At 39.6% G+C, this 26,021-nt stretch overlaps 1 protein-coding gene across 1 annotated transcript; it reads right to left on the bottom strand.

The window, feature by feature from the left end:
• Positions 1 to 1,995: 1,995 nt before the first annotated feature.
• LOC124144465 lies at positions 1,996 to 26,021 on the bottom strand. Its single transcript, XM_046513877.2, has 8 exons — positions 25,679 to 26,021; positions 17,473 to 17,574; positions 16,794 to 16,972; positions 15,417 to 16,286; positions 10,827 to 12,284; positions 10,405 to 10,544; positions 9,630 to 9,757; positions 1,996 to 9,356 (listed from the first exon to the last, which is right to left on the bottom strand). Exons 1-8 carry the CDS (start codon positions 25,908 to 25,910, stop codon positions 9,163 to 9,165), a joined length of 3,303 nt encoding a protein of 1,100 aa, XP_046369833.2. The 5' UTR covers positions 25,911 to 26,021; the 3' UTR covers positions 1,996 to 9,162.

Here is a 26,021-nt window from a genome sequence, read left to right as displayed (position 1 = left end):
AAAACCTTTGATTGTGGGTTCGTCCCGATTATGTTTCTAGGTTTGTCAGAACCATACCCGTGCTCGTCGTAAACGTCTGAGGCCTGCATCACCTGGGGCTTTCCTCCCACATTAAGCTGACACGCCGTTATATAACTGGAATACTGTTAAAAGTGGCGTTAAACCCAACTCACTCACTCACTCATATTCCAACATATGGTAGGTCACACCATAACATTACGAAAGGTCTCGGACACGCCTTACTACGCAACTTTGCAACAGTGCGTACAGCGGCGTTTATAAAGCAATATTGACTCAGATCTGTTTACTTATATGAGTACTGCAGAGTGGTACAGATGATCGTTTGCAGGTCCTTGCCTGTTAAAAGGAAGGATATTTTCCCAAAAAATGCCAATACAACGGATATAATTTACCACTGTGTGTATAAGGAACTAGTTTAAACACAGTGTATTGGAATGAAAGCGTTTATTCATTAAGTGTAAATTTAGGTGTGTATTTACAATATAATGTTCAAGGCTATCAGGAGATTAGCATGCACCTTTTCCTCATGCGCATATCTTTTCAATGCGCCAGATAAACGGTGACACTTTACATGAATAAACAAATCTGAAATTGTCATTTTCCACGAACATATTTACCTCTGCTTGTTTGTTACCATTAGTAATGTTTAATGTCCGGTTATTCGATATATCACGACTTCGACGTAGGAGAAAAATTTGCGTGCAAAGGATAGGGTTTATCTAAATGTCGAAATATATGTTTGCCAGATCTGGTTGTCGTACATTTCTTGCAATGTGGTTAAATAGAGAATCTAACCCGAGTTCCTTTTGATACCAAATATATCAACACGAGTTGATAAAAGCGGGAAAACTCCGGGGCTTGCCGAGGATTGTTTTCCACTTTTATCAACGAGTGTTGATATATTTGATATCAAAAGACACGAGGGTGAGATTTTATTTAGCATCCAACATCATTCTTCCAACTTTTTCAGTTTGTTGGAAGTAATAAGCAGTGTATTAAGTGTAAAAAGTACTGCTAACAGCTTCAGTAGCAGAGCCATTAGTGATGTCATTTGATTGTGACGTCATGGTAACCAATGACGTCACAATGGTCTGCAAAGAATTGTGATGCAATTTCATTGCAGCGATATCTACAGTATAGATATCGCTTGATCTCACCTAAGCGATATCTCCTGTGGGAGCCAGTTTTGGATGATAAACACCATTAGACAACATGTGTTCAAGGTGTCAACAGGAACTGAAGTAGTCACACGGTGCCGACACAAGATATTGTTACATGCTACACGAAGCTTCTACGTCAGAGGTGTTCAAGGTAAACAAAATAACATATATTATGTGATTATTATAGCTAAAATGGATAGAATTATCATTAAACCGCCCGCATGTTATCAGAAATCGGCGGGCCACTGTAACTTGATAATGTCCTCATATTACTTGACGACGGGCCATTATCACACCCGTTGTTAGGTGACGTCATAGGGTAGGGTAGTGACGTCACGTTTAAAAGTGACGTCATCTGGTTTGTTCTATGACGTTTCCATGTTCGTAAAAGTGGGTCAGTGACACTCGTGTTGATTGCAGTAAATGTTTCAAAACCGATATTGTTGTTTCCTTATATTTGATGACAAATTCCATCCATTTTAGCTATAATAACGGTAACGCTATTTTTCAGGGCATTATCATTTGCAGAAGCCCTCGGCCTTTTCAACTGCCATCCTTCGTCGGGCAGTTAATGGAAAACCTCGGGCTTCTGCAAATGATAATGCCCTGAAAAATAGCGTTACCCTTATAGCGTTACCGTTATAAGGGATGATTTCTGATCATGCACCTTAACCTGATAATTGTTAGCACAAATTAAGCTGTATATTTACACATGTATCTATGTCACATTAGCAACAGAAGGAAAAGACGCCGATTAAACACAGAAAGTGAGCGACAAATTCAAAGAAACTCCCCTCACAAGGAAGAGAATATATGGATGTCAACTTCTTTATTATGGGGGAACAGGGCGTTTCGGAGTATATACGTACTCCTTGCAGCACCTGACCTTTGAGGCAGAGAGGATATATATGTACATGTAAAGACAACAAAATTAATAAGATAACAAAAGGAACATAACAAAGGGTAGAAGCTAACAAAGGAAGCCAACAGATGATTGGCGCTGGAAGGTGATAGCAGTAGGCAATGGAAGCCAACACTTAAGGTAGTATTTGGTAATGGACACTGGTCAAACGGGGGTGGGTCGGGGTCGGGGTGGGGGGTGGGTCTATTGGGGGTAGTTAGGGGGGTAATCCCCTCATGAATGATAAAATAATGATGATGACGAAACGGATGAACCGGTATTGTTTAAGTAGAGCTCACAGTAAAATTGAGTTGACAGCATTTTGTAATGCAAACATAATAATGTGTTTGTTTATTTTGGTACTGTGGGCACACAATACCATTTAGAAAGTGGTCAAATGTAACAAATGTTTTATTTGTGACAACACTTTTATTAGTAAAATACAGATTCGTACCTTTTTGGGTTGAGTCCCGTCCGGGATTCTAACCCACACTGCCAGAGTGAGGCACCTAATCGCCAGCACACAATGTCAGCGATCTAACCCACTCAGCGACAAACTTTACTAAGAAAGTGTTATCCCAAATATAACATTTGTTTCATTTGGGTACTGTAGCTTTACCATTCTTGGAACAATTAAAATTGCTTCTTTGGGGTGATAACAAATATATAAATTGTCGAGTTTCTAGTTGTGTTGACCAAGGTACGCGATCGCGACCTATTTTCTAAAAAGCAGACTTATATGTACAAGGCTATAGCAGCTATATCAGCTGATAGGTGCAAGAAACTATACCAAACAGACCAAACCCGGAATAGTGTTGGCAGATGTTTAAAATTAATCTCACAAACGTAACCAGGTTTAATGGTGACGAAAGTCACGCCTCTGATCAGCATACTCAGCAATCTAAATCAAATCGCAATATGTTGGTGCACGTGAATGCAGTTTGACACCAAACTGACATAAAGGTATTCAAGCAGCGTATCATAGCTCATGGACATCAGACGTTCCAGAAAATAGCTACGATAATGCCATGATTACCCAAGAAGGTAGAGAAAAGGCCATTGGTAAGTTGCACGTGGAGGTTACACATGACAACGTTGCCAGGTCACACTGTACCCGAGTTACAATCACCATTTTTGATGACCCGCTACGTGAAGACATGGCGTACACTAGACAGGTTTAGTAGCAGCAGACCACCGGTCGCAACCTCCCAGAATGATCCAGTTAACGTCTTCTCCATCTCTGAGTGAGTGAGTGAGTGAGTGAATTTGGTTTTACGCCGCTTTTTAGCAATATTCCAGCAATATAACGGCGGGGGACACCAGAAATGGGCTTCACACATTGTACCCATGTCGGGAATCAAACCCGGGTCCTCGGCGCGACGAGCGAACGCTTTAACCACTAGGCTACCCGACCGCCCCTCTCCATCTCTGAAACAGATACGGGCAGTGACATCGTCATGAACCCTCGGATCTCAAGTGTCCAGAAGATTTAGTCGGTATCGTGTCAGGGACTTTAGACCTTACAGGGACATGACACTGACACGTCAACACAGACGTCAGAGACTAAGATGGACATGAGCAGTACGGGAAGAGCATACAGGCACTGGTAGCAAAGACTGTTCACAGACATCAATATTAGCTGATCCAGCTGATGACAGCGTCCACCCTCGGAGAGGATAATGACGGGACGTTGTTGCACCAATGGCATCGAATTATTGACCATAGCAGATTTTGTCAAACGCAGACAAACCTGTCTGGATTCGACAATCGTAACCACAACATAACATCGACTAGCTATATGTTTTGCATCCATTTGAGCTGCCGTTACTCCAGCAGAACCACCAGATCTTTGTTCTAGCAAGTCAACGCAAGATCACATAGAACCCACATTGCGCGATACTTTCTTCGGGCTACGAGTAAGAATGCCAATGTATTGCCTTGGTCAATCCGATCACCTGATATGATACCCATCGAGCACATGTGGGACCATATCTGGCGTTGGGCCACAGCAAGACAATTCTCCTGTCAACAGACATAGGTTAATGTAGGCGCTCAGGGAGGAAGGCCTCAGATTCCAGTTCATGTAATCAGGCGTCGGACCTTCTCTGCTCAGGACAGAGTAAGGGCGTGTATTGGTGCGCAGGGAGATCATACTCAATATTGGCTGACATGTGTGACCTTTAGCTTCAGAAGTGACTTTCTCGTATCCACCCTTCCAATGGTGTGTTATCGAATACTGAACAGCTGGCTCCTGTCTACTAATCGTGCCTCGCGATTCTATATTTTGGCTGATTGTGACTCGACACATTGCATTCCTTTTAAAATACATAATACATCTTTGAATTGTCTGGTCTCTTCTTTTCGTGAACACAACATCTTTCTTGGTATAGTTTCTTTTCAAGTAACGTCTCTCATGGAATCATGTTAATGTATACAAACACTTCCCAACAAAATTGTGTAAGACGTATTGCGAACATAATACGGCCACTACATGTATGCACGTCTGTCATCGTAACATGATTGCTTCCAAACTGTATTATCTTGGAACTGAGCAAAACATACACCCCACAGCAAAACCGATGAGAATCAATATACATCAAACTATACATGAGCATGATACAGCTGCGGCTGAAGCAACCAGAACAAGAACTCAAATATCTTGTGTACGTTGTATTTGTCCCGTGTATGTGAACATTACATTCCATTGATTGCATTACGTAATACCAGGTAAAATCCGTGCAAGGCGAAAAAAAAACAGACCCTTATTACGTTTGTGCATACGTGCACGTGTTAATCGTTGTCCTATTTTCTATTCTTAATTGTATTACAGAACTGCCAAACTACTTCTTTTTGCTTCTGTTCACTTATTATATTTCCTTTGTTTCACATGGAGTTTAACCATACCATATCAAGAAACCTTTAAGTGTATATGCTTTCTTCTAATCTTTTGTCTCAATTTGGTGTAACACACTTCAACACTTTAAGTTATGTAGGGGCGATAAGACCTGTACAAGGTAAACAAACAATTGCCCTCGTTATATTTGTATACTGGCATCCCCGGCTGTCATTCTTGTTGTTCATTGACAATGGAACATTGATTGCTTCCTTTTCCCTTTCCCCTTATGAAAGATATGTTTTGGTTTTCTTTATCATTACATTTACCTCAGTTTAGTGTATGACGTTCCATATATTATGCATGGACAGAAAAAATAGTCCTTGCAGTTGGACGAAAATCTATATATAGACATTTATTTTCTAAATGCGGTGATAAGGGATATCTTAAAGACATGTAAAAGTAGTCTAATTTAAATTATGTATTTATACAAAGAGAAATTCACTCTTGTATACTTTGCGGGTACGGGTTGGTGTACTCGTATTTGAAATTAAGGCTTCTTATGAGTCCATCTTATTCTTTGTTTTTCTTTGTTTCTTCAGTTGTTATAAAATTCCACTGTCGTAATATGTACAACATGAAAATAACAAATTCTGGAAGGCATACAAAAGTCAGCATTTCAAAATTGATCATGTATATCTATCCCATTTGTCATCGTAATGGGGTCTGAAAGAGTAAGAATTATTTCTATGAATTGTAGGGGTATTGGCGACAACCTAAAACGAAAACAAGTATTTTCCTTTCTTAAAAAGAAAAAAGCATCCATTTATTGTTTACAAGATTTTACGAAACAACAAGAACAATTCATCAAACAACAATGGGGCTATTCAGAATGTTATTTTAGCTCATATAAATCAAACGCTCGTGGAACTGCAATTCTTTTTAATAATAACTTTGAATTTAAAGTTTGTAAAGAATATTCAGATGAGGACTTTGGGAATTACAAGGCCCTAGATATTGAAATTGAAAATAAGACATACCTACTCATAACTCTGTATGGCCCAAATGAAGATAACCCCGAATTTTATGAACAGATTGCAGATATTTTAAACGAATCCGAGGCTGAATTTTTAATCATTTGTGGAGATTGGAATTGTACTTTAGATCCTCTAATTGATCAATTTAATTACAAGAATGTAAATAACTCAAAAGCTAGATCCAAAATACACGATCTTATAGAGCTGTATGATCTGAAAGATCCATGGAGATTAAATAACCTAAATGAAAGAAGATATACCTGGCGTCAGCCTACTCCCCTGAAACAATCACGGCTTGATTATTTTCTTATTTCACACAATCTTCTCTCCTCAGTGCACTATACCAGCATTGATCCGGGTTTTAAAACAGATTATTCGGCTATAGAGATGAGTCTGTGTTATAACGAAATCAAACGCGGTAAAGGCTTCTGGAAATTTAACAATTCTTTACTAAATGATCCATATTATGTGAAGCTAGTTAAGGACACTATAAATGAAACTTGCGCGGAATACAAAAAAGATGAAGGTTACAATATTTCGGATCAGCTTTTATGGGAAACAATTTTATGTTTGGTAAGGGGCAAAACCATATTATATTCTAGTAGTGCAAAAAGAAATAGAGAAAATAAAGAGAAACAATTAAACGAAAAGCTCTCCTGTAAGATAACTGAACTAGATAAACTAGAAAATGTTGATGATAAAAAAAAATACTCAAAGAAATAAATGAAATAAATTCTGAATTAGAGGAAATTAGTGAAATTAAAGCGAGGGGTTGTTTTGTAAGAGCTAAAGCCAAATGGATAGAAAAGGGAGAAAAACCAACCAAATTCTTTCTAAACTTGGAATCAAGAAATTTTCTGAAAAAATCGATCACTAAACTTAAAAGAACATCTGGAGAAATTATCACAAACGCTTCAAATATTTGAAATGACACGAAATTATTTTATAAAACCCTATATTCAAAAAAAGATAGATCTCAGATAGATTTAGAAACATTATTTCCAAATGATCAAAATAAAGTTAATGAAAGATTAGCGGAAGCAATGGAAGGTGAATTAACTGACGATGAAGTACTTAGTGCCTTAAAGCGTATGAAAAACGATAAAAGTCCGGGACCTGATGGTTTCACTGCAGAATTTTTAAAGTTTTTACTTTTTCACTTTTATCAGTGAAGAACAGAAAGGCTTTATTAAAGGGAGATATATGGGAGAGGTTAACATGCAGGTGTCAAATTCCTGGCATGTTAATGCTTATCGACTTCGAAAAAGCTTTTGATTCTTTGGATTGGGGATTTATTCAAGACGTGTTAGCATTTTTTAAGTTTGGTTCTTCAATACTTAATGGATAAGATTATTGTATGAAAACTCAGAGTCATGTGTATTGGTTAATGGTTTTGCAAGTTCAAGTTAAGTCGAGGCTGCCGCCAAGACGACCCAATTTCCCCGTATATTTTTATCATATGTACTGAGATATTAACCATATTGATTAAGAATAACACATCTATGAAAGGATTAAAGATTGGTTCTATTGATCACTTATTAGCTCAGTTTGCAGACGATACAACTTTAATATTAGATGGTACAGAAAGATGTTTACAAGCTGTTTTTAATACATTGACTCTCTTTGAACGCTTTTCGGGCTTACGGGTAAATATAGACAAAACTAAGTTGACATGGATTGGTTAAAAAAACCGTAGTCGGATAAAACTACTTCCCAAAATGAAAATGGATTGGACCGAAAACTTTAAGTTATTGGGCATTAAATTTGATACTGATCTTGAAAATATGGTAGACATTAATTATAACCATAAATTCAAAGAAATAAAAAATTCAATGCAATTATGGAAAAAGAGAATACATACACCCTTTGGACGAAATACAATATTGAAATCATTATTGTTACCAAAACTTAATCATTTGTTTTCTACTGTTCCTGCTCCATCCGAAGATATTATAAATAAATTTCAAGCAAAGTGCTTCAGATTTATTTGGAATGAAAAACCGGATAAAATTAAAAGGGAAAGGGTAATGAACAATATTCCTAACGGTGGTCTTAAAGTACCCCTAGTAAAAGATATTGTATCTCAAAATATTTCTTGGCTTCGTCACATACATCTATCAAATACAACCCTTAAATCGTTTATATTTGAGGCTAATATTATCCCATCTGATATTTTTCAAATGGATGCAAAATACATAAGAGACCACATCGTCAAAACTATCAGAAATCCTTTTTGGCGAGATGTAGTGTCGTCTTGGGGCCGATATATAGAAAAACATAAGAAAACACGAAAGGATGCTTATTCCCAATATATATGGTACAATGACAATGTGCAGATTGATGGGAAATATATATTTATTAACAAGTGGGATGATGTGGGAGTAAAATATATCAATGATTTGGTAGATCATCAGGGCCGACTTCTTTCATACTTAGAATTTGAGAATAGATACAATGTTTCGTGTAACCGTTTAACCTTTTACGGAGTAAGAAATGCTATAAATGTTTATTTAAAATCTTTGGAAACTTATGATGTTACACCATTGGTAGCCCCAATTTTACCATTTAACATTCATGTACTTATGAAGAGTCCAAAGAGTTCACAATACTACTATGATGTGCTATTGAGTTCAACATTTCAGAGGACATCAGCCAATCAGCAATGGGAAAATGAAATAAAATATTATACAGATTATGAATTGAAAAATATAAATGAAATACCCTTCCGATGAACTGATAGTGTGCAATTGCGTTGGCCTCAGTACAGAATCATTAATCAAATACTTCCAGTTGGTAAATACCTATTTAAAGTGGGATATAAAGATTCTCCCTTGTGTACAAGTTGTGATAAAGTTATTGCTGACATTTCTCATGTACTATGGAATTGTGAAAACGCTAGCTCTCTCTGGGCCGAACTTGAAAGATGGATAAATAATAAGGCGGAAATTCATATCAATTTCACCAAAGAAAACGTTTTACCGGGCTTTCCATTTAAAGGAAATGATCCATTAAATGCTATATGCCTTGTCATTAAGGATACTATATTCAAATTTTAACCTAAAAAGAAAAAAAATGTCTTTCGAGTTGATCCAGAGAGAGTTGGCAAATTACTACTATTTTACTCTCTGTTCAGCAAAATGAAGTAATTCAACAGAGACAACATATATATGTTTCAGCTGCGTGTACATGTATATCGAGACATGACACAAGCTACATGTGCTGCAGCCTCTCCATGTGCTCCAGTCTCTCCATGGTGTCCATGGCCCCATCGTCAAAAGGTTTCATTTCAGTTTCATCCACGTGTTTGGCTGTGATATAATCACTGCTGGCTTGTGTGGGACTCAGGTCCTGGTATGAACTCCCAGGGATCTCCCTGAGATCCGGGTTGATGGAAAGATAAGGATCTATAAGAAACAGAAGATTGTTATAACGGCAGTTACAAATGCAGTCACAGACGTTGCAATGTCTTACATGTTGATCTAAATCCAGCCTGCATGGCACGCTTCTTCCTTTGTAAGATATAAAATGTGATAAAATATAAGCAGTATATGAATTACATCAAAATTGGAGTTTGAAGATAACCAATCTGATATATTCCATCCTTTGCAGGAAGTTGTTTGACATATAAGGAGTCATGTTTGAATGCGCAAATGACACTAACATTAAATAATATTAACCTTCTTTAGGAACTCTTTTCCGTCGACAGGTCTTGATGAGGCAACATGTCAAAATAAAGACGCATGCACCCAGACCACTGACAGTTGATATTAGTGATATTAGTGGGATGCTGATCTGCCAATCTGACCTGATAATGACAGAACATAATTGTTAAAACAACAGTTTTACATTTAATAGGCTTCAGTTATCTAACATGTATGGCAAAATGAATTCCGCCGGGGCGAACCTTATTGCCCTTTTACCTTTAATACGAGTACCATAAACAATTGACACGAAATAATGACATCTATGTAGGACACTATCAAAGGCTTATTAGCTAAAAGAAGACCAATAATGTATTAGATTACCTTCTGGGTTGGCAAGCAGTCTGATATGTTTAGAATGAAAAACAGTTTTGGAAAAATATATAAAAATGTCTCAAACACTTTTCTGGAAGCGTCAGAAACCATTACGTCCCATCATGTATTTCCACCAGTGTGATGCAATGACCTTCTACAACCTCAAACTAAATACAAGTACTACACAATGAGGAACATACATGTTGTTCCACTCCAATGACATTTCTTATTTGGGAAACACGTGCAATCCTACAACACCACTAAAATTAATGCTAGTCATCTTACTACCTTCGTATGAAAATAATAACCCATTCCATTTGAAAGGCATCAATTATGCTTGTTGAATTCACATCCAGTGTGACATTAAAACAGAATTACCAATCCTCAAGAACACCAAGAATGTCCAAGCACCGAATTCATAAAATGACATACTTACGTGGATTCTATGACGTCTTGTTGTTTATTGCAAATGTTACACTCAATTTCTTTCTCGCACTGGGACCCAAATGCCCCACCTTTTGCTAATTCAGATGCAGGTATGTAAAGGTCAATTCCCCCCGGTGAAGAAAGTCCAACCTGGTATATATATATACTAGGGTACAGAAACATACAAAGTAATGTGTTACAACTTACATGTTATTCTTCAAATAGGATGAACAAAAACATTGAAGGCTAAAATATACAGTAAAATTTGAGAGAGTTAGTTTTAATGCCAATTTGAAAACATATCAGTTATGTTGTGTCATATTACATTTTGCTTCAAGTGACTATCAATATGCGTTAACCGTTACAGTATTGCATGCATGTTATTAAATGGCGTGTACAAAAGGTACAAAAGGACAAACCATGACATATTACCTTTTTGTATGAAAGTTGATCTCCGTCCTTTACCACCTGGAATATTGTGTATCCGACACGTCCTTCGCCGTTGTCATCAAAGACACGCACATTTTCGCTTGCATTGTAGATGCCTAGCGTTATGTTCTTGACATTCGCCTTGAGATCACCAGTTTTGTAATATTCACAAAGTACAAAGTCTCCACATGATGATACCACTGACTTGTTGAATCCCAGCACCAGAGAAAAAGCTGCATTGATTGCAAATGGGACCCAAAGATCAATTTGAAGATTACCTGCAATTATCTCAGGTGTACATTTCCGCGTGTGCTGTTTGTAAAAACTCAGTGGATAATGACATTTGGCTTTAGCTTCTAGGTACTCCCGCAGCCAAGGATTGTTAGACTGCTCCACGTTAATGTTCGTGTAATATTGCTCAAATTGGTCATTCTTTGGAAGGAGCTGTGCCACTGTCAAACTACCAATCAGCTTCTGGCTATTCTGTAAGACTGCCTCTCTCTTTGACCAGTTTTCGCCACCAATGAAAGCAAATTCTCCAGGTTTGATTTCTTTAGCAAGAACACTCATCAACACAGGCGTTACATGGGAAAGCACAAATATGATGATGACCTTTGCTTGGGGATATTTTCTCAATGAAGAAACATACCCCAGTAGATCTTTTTGGTCTACTGAATCTTTCACACCTAGTGACTGAGCAACACATACCTTATGTTTTTTACCAGCTACCAAAAGAGCATTCTTTCCAGCAATCCCATATTCCTCCTCTGTGTATATGATCTGGACATATTTTGAGCCCAGTTTACTGGCAAGTTCCATGATGACAGAAGCCTGCTTGTGGTCAGGGGAGCAGGTTCTCATAAAATTGGGGAAACGTTGCCTGTTGCTTAGAGTTGTACTTGTTGAGGAATACGAAATATACAGATCGTCAATTTCTTTCATGACTGTAGAGACGGGAACGCTTACGGAGCTCCTGTAGGGACCAACATATCCTATGATCTTGCTTGCTATTTGAGAACTGTTAGTGGATGGATCGAGTTGCACCATGCCACTATTAAGTTTAATTAGCCTCTCAATAGCCAGATAAGGAGTCCCACACGTGTCCATCATTACAAGTCCCAGTGTTTTGCTTCCTAGAATGGATCTAAATATTCCCTTCTTCTCGTTCATTGCCTTGACTGCATACACAATCGATTCCACAATGTCAACACTGAGGCTGGTTCTTAACTCGCCACACATTAAAGACATTCTTCCCTTGTTATGCACAGGAACCAGTCCAACAAGATAGAAGTCCCCAGGCAGGTGGAGAATGTGTCCCACACGATTATTCACAACGCATGAACTGCACGTTGCTCCCACTTTACACTGTGCTTCCACAAATCCAGATATTTCAGTGTTGTTTATAAAATATTTAATTAAGGATTTCTTCAGGTCTAACGTTCTATTCACGAAGGTTCCAACCTAAAACAGATAACGTCACATTGGAAGCAATCTGGAGAATAATTGGATATGTGCACACAGAAACTAGTTTTACTCTAATTACAACATTACCACTATTATTTTGTAAATAGAAGTAACAAAACCCGTTTCCAGGGAGCAACCATTTGATTATCAGAGGAGGGGGGCTTTTTTCCAAGAAATTAATCAAGCCCTTGTTTATCTGAACATAATGACATGTGTCTCGCTTTGTAGAAAAGAAACAATGCGCCCTTTTCTGGCAGATTGTTTATATTGTAAGTACCACACACAGACAGCATACAGACTGCATCTGACCAGTTCTAGTTTTATCGTCTTAACAGGGTAACAACAATCAAAGTGCAATCTTTTTGTGTATTCTGGTATGATGCATCTGGGGATTGAACCCCGACCTTACGCTCTTCCCATTCATGAGAAAGGAGTAAACCTCAGTCAAAGGTAGTAAAAGGTAGTAAAAGGAAGTCTGGTGTTGCCTTCAACATCCGTATGGCAGGTCCTCTGACGCCAAGTAGCACAGATTTTCACTTTTCCCTTGTATCTGAGAGGGGGGCCCGCTACATGGGCAACAGCTAGCACTCCACATTAAGCTGCTCGGGCCTGTTGCCTGGAGGGAAAAGTCCAGCGTCAACAAGGGAAATAACAAGGAAAACAGTGCTGATGACTGTGGACCAGACTCAAGCTGAAGAGGATGCACCACACAAAGCCAAGACAAGACAGAGAGTGGACGGTGCTCTGGTTACAAAACCTCCACAGGAAAACGACAGGAAATAGGAAAACATTTAGAGCCTGTCTGTTATGGTAGAACTGGATCATAAGCGATTGCTGTAGGAGCTGAGCAAAGGCATTGAATATGCACGTATGTGCCTGGATTGGATGGAACTCCTGAAGCCGGAAAGGGTGTCCTGATAAGCCACCTGAATGAACTTTTGTGAATTTCTCCAGAAAATAAAAGACTGCAACATCGTCACCTTGTACAAGAACAAGGGTGATAGAAGCGGCTGAACTATCGTTGAGCATCAAAGGAAAGTTCTTCACATGTATGGTCCTAAACATGACAATTGGATTATCCGAATCACAGTGTGGCTACAGGGCACAATGATCAAAGACCAACATATCTGCCTCTCACTCACTGCAGGAAAAGTGCAGGGACCAGAAGTTGACGTATTCTTTCACAAACGCCTTCTATATACCTGATGAGCAGAGATTTCAAGGATTGGCTACCCACCCAAGTTCTTCATTATGATCCACACTGACAGAATAGGCACCATGCAGACGACATGGCTCTGGCAACCCACTCAGAGAAACAAATGGACCACTTCTCACGCGGATGCCAGGGCTTCAGCTTGACCGTCAGTTTGAAAAAGATGAACAGGAGTGCCGGGGCACCGACAATGGGGCGTCAAGCAACGATCTACATCAACATCCATGAGAAGGAGATGGTGGTGAACCTACCTCGCCTACCTCAACCATCACAGAGATCCTGTCATCAGATGCTTAAATCAACAGGCACATCGGCAAAGCATCCCCCACCCAAGCCAGGCTGTCAATTGCAAAGAGGGCATGGGAGAACAGCAAGCTGACAACCCACACCAAGGCTGCTGTCTACAGACCCAACTTCATCAGAGCATTTCTTGAACCCTCTCCTCCAGACAAGAAAGGCGAGTCAGACGAGCAGCCTCAGGAGCATCCTAGGAATCAACAGGAGTGACCGAGTCACAAACTTTGATGTTCTCTTCTGCGCCACAAACCAAAGTCTCTTCACCATGCTCCAACAGCATTGATTTCACTGGCTCGTCACGTCAGTTGCAAGGGAGGGTCCCGAAGGACCTCCTGAACAACGAACTTGACCCTGACAAAATGGCACCTGGACGTCCTAAATTCTGCTTCAATGACGGTTGCAAGCGGGATGTGAGGGGGTGCTAAACGTTGAGAAGTGCGATGAACCATCCGGGCAGGACCTCAGCAGAGGACTCAGAAAAGGTAAGGCCAAACTGCTGCTGAAGTCACCTCGACGGAAGAACAGCCATAGGACATCTCCAGCAGATTCCATCTACAAGTTCAGCCACAAACATGAGCTGTTCTCCAGGTGCCAACTGACTTTCCTTCAAGGCAGGTGCAGACCCGTGGTGTCCCGAAATCAATGGATGGCCACTGAAGAAAAGATAAAAAAGACCTGGCCTGACCAAAATCCTACCCCCATCCACCTAAAGAAAAGAAATAGTTGCACTCTCATCAAGAAATCTTGTTTCATTCCGACTCATAACGTGTGAAATTAAACGTGTTTTTAAATTCATTTACACTGGCGGAGCAAAATCCCTTTCCTATTATGTTTATAGAGTTCTGTATAAAAACAATTATGTAAAGTGCAGTGCAGTGCAGTGAATCCAGGGCTGTATACATTGCTAACCCATGCAAATCCTTAAAGATATTGGTCACTTGGGTCTAGTTGATGATTAATACCAGTACAATTATATTAGTACAATGACACATATTTAGCTAAGACATCCTGACTAAACGAACCCTATTTTACATGGCTATGATACGAATTGGATACTGGTGACCTATTTTCGTAAGATTTGATATACATGACGAATGTTACCAAATATTCAGCATTGCTAATAATAACCTTAACGTTAATAAGAGTTCCAAGATGCACCGTACACCTTTGATCCGTGTTTACTCTAAATATTGATTAAAAGTTAGAAATCGCTGCCAATAGCAGAACCCACAGTAGGATTCCAACCGTAAAATAATTATGATGATGGACCGACCATAAGATATTTTGTGGGGGCGTGGGTTATTATATGGAGACTCCAGACGCAAAAACAGATACTTGTCTTATATATAAGACTATGAGCCTGAATATATTTTTTAGAAGGAACGTAGCAATGTAGCCTTTATGGTTGACAGTTTAGTGTTTTCAAGCTTTTTCTCATACAATATATATTTTTCATATAACCACCCCACCCCAAATCCACCCCACCCCCAAATCCCATCCCAAATCCCACCCCATATATAATAGTCGAACCCTTAGCTCAAAAAAGCTCTTTTATGAAATTATATGTGTCAAACTGTTGTGTCATTAATGTATTTTCAGTGATCAATTTATATAATTACCTGGCGGAAGCAGAAGCTATGAGTATTGTTACACGTCTGTAGGTTGTACACGCTGTATGAGGAGATGTTACCGTCGTTACGATGCTGTATTTTCCTATTCTCAAAATGAAAACTCTCGTTGTATGGTCGGAGCTCTTCTGGAAAGTCCGCTGAGGAATCAACATTCAGGTTGGACATTTTGGATTGCACTCTACCCCTTAAACCACCAAGGCATGCATCATGACATCCCTCCTCGTGCATCATCTTCATCGTTTTAGCAAAGGCTGCAGAAGCTAGAAGAATGTAATGTACAGACAAGGGTAAGGCATAGTTGTTGACGTCACACAACCCAGAAGAATTATACAGTGTATTACATTGAAGGTAATTCTCCAGCCAATTATTATTTTCTTTCTGTTGTGTCCTCAACGTGTGGTTGCAATGGAGTTCACTCCAGTATTGTCGAAACATCTCAGCATCTTGATAAGGTGGGCTAGTTGTCAGCAGCCCCTTGGCTCTTGAATACAAAGAGTTGTCATTCTTTAAATGTTCAATGTTCAGCACTAGGGACTCTGTGAAGATTATTTGAAACTTTGGCAGTTTGATTTTAAGGAAGTCTAACAAGTCACCAGCAGTGTCTCTCTGTCCCATGAACACCATGCCGATCACTGAACTTCCTTGTGCTGGCTCTAGCATTTCACCTATCTCGGTAACACGTTTTCGTATGTCCTCGGTTCCAGCATCTGCTTCGATTCCAAAGAAGACCCGAACACATATTTTGTGTTCCTCTGCAAGCGCTTTTAAGGCTTTAGCACCTGTTTCCCCATAAACATCCATTTCATATACGATAGCTATGTAGTTCCATTGAAGAGACAACATCACTTGAACAATGACCTTAAAAAAAGAAAAAATCCCTTAAATTTATACTGGAAAAACAAAGGAAGGGGTCATGATGTTTTTGGAAACAAAGATAGGGATCGTGATGTTTTTTGAGACTATATTTTGCAGTAAGGACTGAGCACACAATTTCATAAAAATATTCTCACAAATAGTCATGATCCCGAATGTCTTTGTTCAGTATATTAACCCTGTGTGCAGAGGCCTATTTTTTTTATGTTAACAACAACAATATAACCCGGCATCCCTTGGGGTACTGAGCCTAAGTGGGTGCAGGGGATATGTAAGATTCAGTTTTCAAATCATAATAATGATATTCTGATTCAAGCAACTGCAGCTTGAAAAAACTTGTGAGCCTATAAATGTATGCACAATTTATTTCCCCCTCTAACGTGCAACGAAGCCATAACATAGTTTAAACGTTTGTACGAATTGTACCTCTCTCGAATTTGTAAATCATAATCCTGAAATATTTGATACAAATCTCACATGCACATATCTCACCTCTACTTGTACATCATCCGTTTCTATGACCCGGTACAGATTTTTGTAAATACTCGTATCAGCGAGGTTAGCGGCGGTGGCGGAGTAGCTGATCTGCAGCAAACGATCTTCCTCAGGGAGAGAACTCAACAGACTTGAAACAAGTTTAGTCTCACCACTAGTCTCTGGCCCTAGCAAACCTACAAAGAGCATCACAATTAGCATTAGTATACGCGACACCGCTTGTATTGATTTCCAGTGAAGTAACATGGTGATAGTAGTGGCACCGTCATCATAAGGTGCACTCGGGAGGATATTGGTGATAATTTCAGGAATGATAAGACATCATCATCATCAAGTTAGGTGACAACAGAATAAACAACAGAAATTCCATCATCATCAATCGTTTGTAAATTTATAAAACTAATTTTAATGAGAGAGGAAGTATTTTCCAGTATGGTGGTGACAAGCCTAGAAACATAATCGGGGCGAACTGGGATTCGAACCGGGATTCGAACCCACAATCATAGGTTTATGGCGTGCCAAAGAGCCGCACAGCGAAATGCGGTGCCTTCGATGACTAGGCCACCTGTCCACTCTGATAATAGTAGTGCCATCATCAACAGTTAGTGAATAGACAACGTGATTACTGTGACAGCATACGTGAGGGAAGCAAAATAATAAATTGATAACGTGATACCATATAGAGAGTCGGTTGATGCGTTGTTGTAAACTCTTAGCATATGCAGCGTCTGGTTGACCGCCTGTGTGGGCTGTCCATTGGTGTTGAATGCATGGAAACCTGGAACCGACAACGTTATAAATACGACTACTAGGTCTTACCTGTAGTACCAAAAATGTCAGGCACATGTAACTTGGTTGTCACTACCGAAACAATCATTAAATTGGAGCTACCCACACGTGCTAGAGATACAATGGTATCAGCTAAGTTTTCGCGAAGAGCTAGTGTCATCACTGATTTTCAGTGGTCCATTCACATACTTGCCATCACTATTTTGCCCTTTACACCCAATTGAATCTGTTTCGCCAGATAATTGAAACTGATTATTCTCTCTGGTGTTGACGTTTCATATTTCTCTGACACATTGTTTGTGACGTATGGCTTTTATGCAGGGTGTATTATGTTTTCTGTGACTATCATGTGGTGTAGAAGAATACCGCATAACGTTTTCTCTTATAGCCGGGTAATGTATGATAATAATAAGGTAACATGTTTTGTCTAATAGCTGCGTTGTGTATAAGAATAAGGTAAGCTGTTTTCCCTGATGAACAGGTAATAAGAATAAGGTAAGATGTTTCCTGTGATAGCCAGGTAGTGTATAGAAATAGGGTAAGATGTTTCCTGTGATATCCGGGCAGTGTATAGAAATAGGGTAAGATGTTTTCTGTGATAGCCGGGTAGTGTATTTGAATAAGGTAAGATGTTTCCTCTGATAACTGGGTAGTGTAAAAGCATATTAAGGCATGGCGTTTTCTCTAATAGCCGGGTAGTGTTTTAGAATAATATAAGGTGAGATGTTTCCAGTGATAGCCTGGTAGTGTATAGAAATAGGGTAAGATGTTTCCTGTGATAGCCAGGTAGTGTATTAGAATAAGGTGAGATGTTTCCAGTGATAGCCGGGTAGTGTATAAGAATAAGGTGAGATGTTTCCTGTGATAGCCGGGTAGTGTATAAGAATAAGGTGAGATGTTTCCTGTGATAGCCGGGTAGTGTATTAGAATAAGGTAAGATGTTTCCTGTGATAGCCGGGTAGTATATATGAATAAGGTAAGATGTTTCCTGTGATAGCCTGGTAGTGTATAAGAATAAGGTAAGATGTTTCCTGTGATAGCCGGGTAGTGTATTAGAATAAGGTAAGATGTTTCCTGTGATAGCCGGGTAGTGTATAAGAATAAGGTCAGATGTTTCCTGTGATAGCCGGGTAGTGTATAAGAATAAGGTAAGATGTTTCCTGTGATAGCCAGGTAGTGTATTAGAATAAGGTGAGATGTTTCCTGTGATAGCCGGGTAGTGTATAAAAATAAGGTAAGATGTTTCCTGTGATAGCCGGATAGTGTATAAGAATAAGGTAAAATGTTTCCTGTGATAGCCTGGTAGTGTATAAAAATAAGGTAAGATGTTTCCTGTGATATCCTGGTAGTGTATAAAAATAAGGTAAGATGTTTCCTGTGATAGCCTGGTAGTGTATAAAAATAAGGTAAGATGTTTCCTGTGATAGCCTGGTAGTGTATACAAATAAGGTAAGATGTTTCCTGTGATATCCTGGTAGTGTATAAAAATAAGGTAAGATGTTTCCTGTGATAGCCGGGTAGTGTATAAGAATAAGGTAAAATGTTTGCTCTGATAACTGGATAGTGTATTAGAATCAGGGTAGATGTTTCCTGTGATAGCCGGGTAGTGTATTAGAATAAGGTGAGATGTTTCCTGTGATAGGCGGGTAGTGTATAGGAATAAGGTGAGATGTTTCCTGTGATAGCCGGGTATTGTATAAGAATAAGGTAAGATGTTTCCTGTGATAGCCGGGTAGTGTATAAGAATAAGGTAAGATGTTTGCTCTGATAAACAGGTAGCATGTAAGAATAAGGCATGACGTTTTTTTTCGAATAGCCGGGTAGGGTATTAGAATAAGGTAAGATGTTTTCTCTGATAACGAAAAGTGTATTAGTATAAGGCATGGTGTTTTCCCTGATAAAAAGGTAGATAAGAATAAGGTAAAATGTTTTTATAATGAGATATATTTTCTGTGAGTTGTGTGCTGTATATGGTGTAAGATACGTGAATGAAATACGTAAGTAATAACCACGTGTATTTGAAGAAGTGTTGTCTCTGATAAGCATGTTGTGAAATAAATAGAGGATTATATGTAGGGGAAATAACCCACTCCGGCACCGAGACTTCCTTAAAATTAAAGTTCGAATCCCGGACTTTAGCTTTAGGCCATGGGGGCCGTGCCAATTTACACTCAAGACTACCAGTTGTCGGACTTTCATTTTGTGGAAGCCTCGGTGGGATAGTGGTTTGGATCGCTGATTTTGTGTGCTGGCGATTAGCTGCCTCACTCTTGCAAGTGTGGGTTCGAATCCCGGACGGGACTCAACCCAAAACATCACGGGAATCTGTACTTTACTCAGGAAGTGTTATCCCAAATATAACATTTGTTTTGTCACTAATGGTACCCGGTGAAACAGACCATTCACAATATGTATCCTCTTACGGAAAACAAGTTTACATTTTCCTGTTAATGCATAAAGAAACACGGAAGGTATAACCAAATGTAGATCACGATATTCAACAGGAAAAAAACTTTCCTCATTATTCAAACCCCTTATCTACGAACCCTATCAACCACCGCCCGAATATCAAATGGCCGACCTATTGAAATCGAGATACAGCAAATACGTGACTGTTGAGTTTGTCCTCACTGATATAGATATTTATCTCGTGCTGTGGATTTGTTACCGACGTGTACCAAGAGCCAATGACAAGAAAGACAACGATTTATAAATTCCCTGTTTACGATTTTCAGTGGTCCATTCATATAATTTTCACAGCTATTTTGCCCTTTACGCCAAATGGAATCTGTTTCGGTGTATACTTAAGACTGGTTATTCTCTTTCTTTGACGTTTATATATTTTATAGTGTTATTATTAACAATACTCGTCTAGGTTCTATCGGTTATACACGTGCTATTTGCCAATATGTTGGATATATGTTGCAGTAAAGGTTGAATAACCAATTATTCAATAAATTTCAAGCATACAACCCTTGATTGGGTATCATACCCTTACTGGATGAAGTCTTCAAGATGAAGTTGTGATCCGAAGGTGTCGCATTGGACACAATCAGTTTACTCATTCCTTTTTATTGAAGCGAGAGAATCCCCTTCAATGTATTCCTTGTCATAGTCCTTTGACTATGAAGCATCTTTTGTTGGAATGTGTGGATTTTGCACTAATTCGTCATTGTTTCTATACTGTTCAAACTCTTTCTGAACTTTACAGTACCGTTTCTAACCATTTAGTTTTAGTATATTTGAAGGAAATTATACTGTATGATCAGATGTAGATTACAAATTTGAATGTCAGTTTTTATTATTTACTGTGTATTTTTTGTGATCATTGATATCATTTTATATATACTAAACCGCAAAAGAAACGTCACCATGGATAGATATATGAGAAACCTTATTTGTCCAAAAACGTGATGTCAGAATGGGTCCTCGGTGTGGTCTGTGACAGTGGAGGTGTCTGTTCGTAATTCGTCGACGCACGGTGTCCGCTCTATGTGTCGCCTGTGTGTCCCCATGGTCTGTCGAGCAGTTTCCGCAGAAGTAACAAAGCGATCATGAAGATGTTGTCGCACAATCTGGCGATCCTGACGTCGGATGGTGACCCTTGGTCTTCCACTACGTGGTCGGTCATCTGTAGTGTTGGTGGTCTGGTACCGTTGCTGGAGTCTGTATATGGTCCTTACGTGTACTTGAAATGCATTGGCTACTTGCCGGGCGGTTTGTCCAGCTTGCAATCGTCCAAGGGCTTGGTGTCGCTGATTTCTTGTCAATCTTGGCATGTGGTAGCAATTCAATAACGAATGAATGTTATCCTATCTGGGTGGATTTTTATAGGGCAAGAAATGGGGAAACGCATGTGCATTTCAATTTGCACGGAACTCACGTGCATCGGGTTACCATGGCCGTTGCCGTGATGCTATTTGGCGATCGGTTTTATTGTCATCTGCTTTGTTTTTTATCATCATATTTCATTTTTCCGAACAAGGTAATGTTAAATTTTAGAAACTTTGACAAAAATTAACAGGAATATTTAAATAACAACTTTTCATGCAATGTTACTTGGGGTTACGTTTCTTTTGTGGTTCAGTATATAATGTCCTTTTCTAAAGGAAACTGGTTTTGTTTTTTCTAGCCGCGAATACCTGGAATATTGCTATTGCTTTAAGCAACATGTATTCACTCACTCACTCTATCGGTTTTACACAAATAAAAGCGACAAAAAACATTTCCTTAACATATATTTAAATAACAACTTTTCATGCAATGTTACTTGGGGTGACGTTTCTTTTGCGGTTCAGTATATAATGTCCTTTTCTAAAGGAAACTGGTTTTGTTTTTTCTAGCCGCGAATAGCTGGAATATTGCTATAACTGCTTTCAGCAACATGTATTCACTCACTCACTCTATCGGTTTTACACAAATAAAAGCGACAAAAAAACATTTCCTTAACTGTTCGAAATCTATCCTTAAAGTCGAGACTGAATCATAAGCATTTGTTTATGAATCACTATCACATAAAGTGTTCGCGAAAAGATGATCAAGTGGTGACAATGTAACCAACTTGTGTTAACATAAGTGTCAATAAGTCCATTCGGCGAAACAGATTATTGGGTGAAAAAGGCAAAATAGCGGTGAAAATTATGAGGGGATCACTGAAAAGCAGTGATAACACCAGATGTCGGCGAAAAGGGTAAGCATTACGATGTAATTTAGATCATTATCTCTTCATCGTCCTGATAGAATTCTTACCACATGATATATTAATGATGTTTATTATATGCATTGCTGGATCTTTGTGTTTATAAGGGCGGTAGCGTAGCATAGTGGTTAAAACGTTCGCTCGTCACGGCGAAGACCCGGGTTGGATTCCCCACTTGGGTACAATGTGTGCAGCCCATTTCTTCTGGTGTCCCGTGATATTGCTGGAATATTGCTACAAAACGGTGTAAAACTATATATATATATCATCAATACATATAATATATTTCATCAATATTAATGCCTCATTGTTCCCTGGCACACCAATATCAATGCGTTATAAACTGACGTCCAAAAGAACCTTTACCAGGGTTTGAAATCACTCTTGTTAAAAAACAACGAAACATACATGCATGAAGTAAAGTGTATTGAGAAGATCAATATATCAACATAATCAACACTGAAAATGACAATCATACCGCGACCGAGAATGACGCCAGAGCCCCCCAAAGTTGGGTGTGGTACAAAACTCGAGGTTTAAATTCAGAATCATGGACAATAGTCAGAGTACATAAACAATCGCTCACGTTCAATAACAAGTCATTAGTAGCGTGTGTGACCACCAAATGCCTCAATACACGCAAAAACTCTTCGACGCACAGAAAAAGTCAGTCGTCTGATGAGGTCACGTAGGATTTGACGCCATTCTTCTTGGAGGGCCAAGATCAGTTCTTGCCGGTTGGGTGGAGAGTGTGGTCGTTGTCGAACACGACCATCCATCAAGTCCCAGAGGTGTTCTATGGGGGACATGTCGGGTGAGCGTGCAGGCCACGGCAGGACGTTGACGTTGTTGGCTGCGAGGAAGTTAGTGACAATTCTGGCTGTATGGGCTCTAGCGTTGTCATGCTGATAAATGACACCACGTGGCTGCTGTTGGAGAAATGGTAGGACAACTGGACGAAGAATGTTATCCATGTAACGCTGAGCTGTCAAGTTTCCGTCAACGATGACCAGCGGTGTCCTCTCCTGCCCACAGATCCCTCCCCACACCATGACACTCCCACCACCATATGGTACGACCTCCTGCACGCAACACGCCGCCGTTCGTTCACCCCTTCGGCGGTAAACACGTTGTCTTCCATCAGCCCTAGACATACAGAATCGACTTTCGTCAGTGAAGACAACCCTCTGCCAGTCACGTCGTTGCCAACGTCGTATAGTCCGGGCCCATCTCAATCGCAGACGACGATGTTGCGCTGTCGATAGCTGTCCCCTATATGGTCTAAAAGCCCTGATTCAATGAGCCCCGAGTCTCCTGGCCACTGTCTGTCGACTAACCCTGTGACCTAAGGCATTTGTCGCCGATGACGTCACTGTCAGGAAGCGATTTCGGAGGTGCAAGGTACGCAAGTACCGGTCGTCATGGGGCGTGGTCACCCTGGGTCTGCCTGTTCTTGGCCTGTCAGCGGTCCGCCCTGTCTGTCTGTAACGTTGCATTAAGTTGGTAACGGCAACACGGGAGCAACCGAAGGTTCGTGCAATATGGGCGTGGGTAGCTCCCATCTGTACCATACCCAAGGCTCGTTCACGTTGTTCGACTGTGAGTCGTAGCATTTCTTTTGTGTTTTTTATCACTGTGGATGTCTGACTTGCCGTTGCAATCGTGTTATACCCTTACCCGCATTTGCAGTTGTCCTTGGTGCACGTGTTTTCCCTTTTTCGCGTTTTATCTCGCAAACATGTAACAGACGGTTAACATTGACTGCATACACTATTGTTGTATTTAGGTTATGTGTTTTAGATAGACTTCATCGAAAAAAAAATTATAGTTTGTCTGAAATTTATATTTTCAGTTGGTAAAGTTTCTTTTGGACGTCAGTTTATATGTTATCGGTGTTTACACATGTTACTGAATGCGATAGTGTACCTACGTGATAAATAGGGGGATAAAGCTTAATCAGGAAAAACCAACCCGACTAATCTGATGTGATATGGAATACGGAATTCAATTATAATAAAGCGTTTTATGAGACATAAAGCCCGTCACCAATGAAGTTAAACGGGTTTTTGAAAGGTATAATTCAGTCATGTCGATTGTTGTATAATTTATGTAAATAATCAACAGACATGTGATATGAGCAACGACCCCCACAGGTCGGGGTACAATGACATGCAATGAACCAAATCACCGAGCCTGACCACCCGATCAATTTAGTCGCCTCTCACTCGACATTCTAACTCGACATCCCCACGAAGTTAAAAAACATGTGTTGAGGAAAAATGTTACAGTGGACAGAATTATTTCAACCGCACACATGTCATTTTTAGATATGTCCCAATATAGCGTTTCTAATATGATTGCCGTGATTGTGTTGCCTCACTGGGCACGTCGATCGCGAGACTGCGAGATTTCTCGAGTTTTGAGAAAACGAACTATTTACCAAAACCACGAGAATGCGAGATCGCAAAATTTGGCCAAGTCTCACGTTCTCCTACCTCGCATTTTCGCTAGTTGTTTAATTAGCTTGTTTTCAAAGGTCGAGAACGTGAATATGCGAAAATTTCCCTCGTTACAGTATTTCATAGTCGTTGGCTTACAAACCATGCCGTATGAACAATTTGAACTCATTTGACAAAGAATTTCACGGTTGTTGATTTACTGGATTTGCAGAAGAAGTCGAAAGTGCAAATCCCCATACATTCTGTAGAAAAGCTTTCGTTGAAAGGTTTTCGTAATTTATAAAATAATTTTATTAATTGTGAACCAAATTCAAGCGTAAATAACGGAATGTAATTTCGAAATTCATTCTCAGCTCCCTGGGGAATATACAGCCTAAACTGCCTTATGGTTCGCTAGAAATCATACATTCATATAACCATCCCATCCAACCGTGTACCCATTCATAGTCAAAATAAACTCACCGCCAATAGACAGGCGAATACCTTACATGTTGGTTAATCTATGAAGACTTACTCATTCATATTCAAGAGATGTTAATTGGTTCTATGCACAAACGAAAATACTGGCATGTTGTGTGAACAGATGATCATGAACTCATCACATGTGACGTCATAGATCCATGACTCGAGATGCACCATTTGTCTCATGCAGGATTAGCGAGTAAAATTTGGACATCACGTGCAGCATATCGTGATAAGTTTAAAGTAACTCTGTGGTTACTCTTGACTGATTGTTAGTATTGGCATTAATTGGTACACACTGCAAACATCTCTTCTTAACGTACATACTTCTCTATACGTTTCTATGGTTCGCTTGTCTTTTGGCGGTCAGTATCTATATCCAACACAGCAACTCGCACATGGGAACAAGACATGCAACACATGTTTCAATGTTGTGTAGGACCGAAGCCCTAGTTATTGTACAAAACACTCACCTAGAGTTTTCCCGGGAATGTAGTCTCTGTCATTCAGGCGCCTGAAGAACCATCTAACTGCTTCATACAACTGCATGGATTCTGTGCTCATCGCATGACACCCCGATTGGACACTTTGGACTCGAAAAAGTCCTCCGAGGATAAAATCGCCTGGCATTTTCACATCGCGATCCAAAGGCATCGCTGCATGTACATAGGCAAGGACATACAGCGCGTGCCAAAGACTACCCATTTTAGCACCTGAAGAAGACGACCATGAAAAGAAGGCTTGCCAGAACAGCACCTTGTCACTAAAATTGTTGATCGCAACATAACATGTGATCAACTGAGCGAAGGCAAGGAA

Source organism: Haliotis rufescens, unplaced genomic scaffold (genome assembly GCF_023055435.1).
Source record: "Haliotis rufescens isolate VD_foot unplaced genomic scaffold, xgHalRufe1.0.p SCAF_7, whole genome shotgun sequence".
In the NCBI taxonomy this organism is placed as follows: Eukaryota; Metazoa; Mollusca; class Gastropoda; order Lepetellida; family Haliotidae; genus Haliotis; species Haliotis rufescens.
This window is presented reverse-complemented; position numbering and strand designations above follow the sequence as displayed.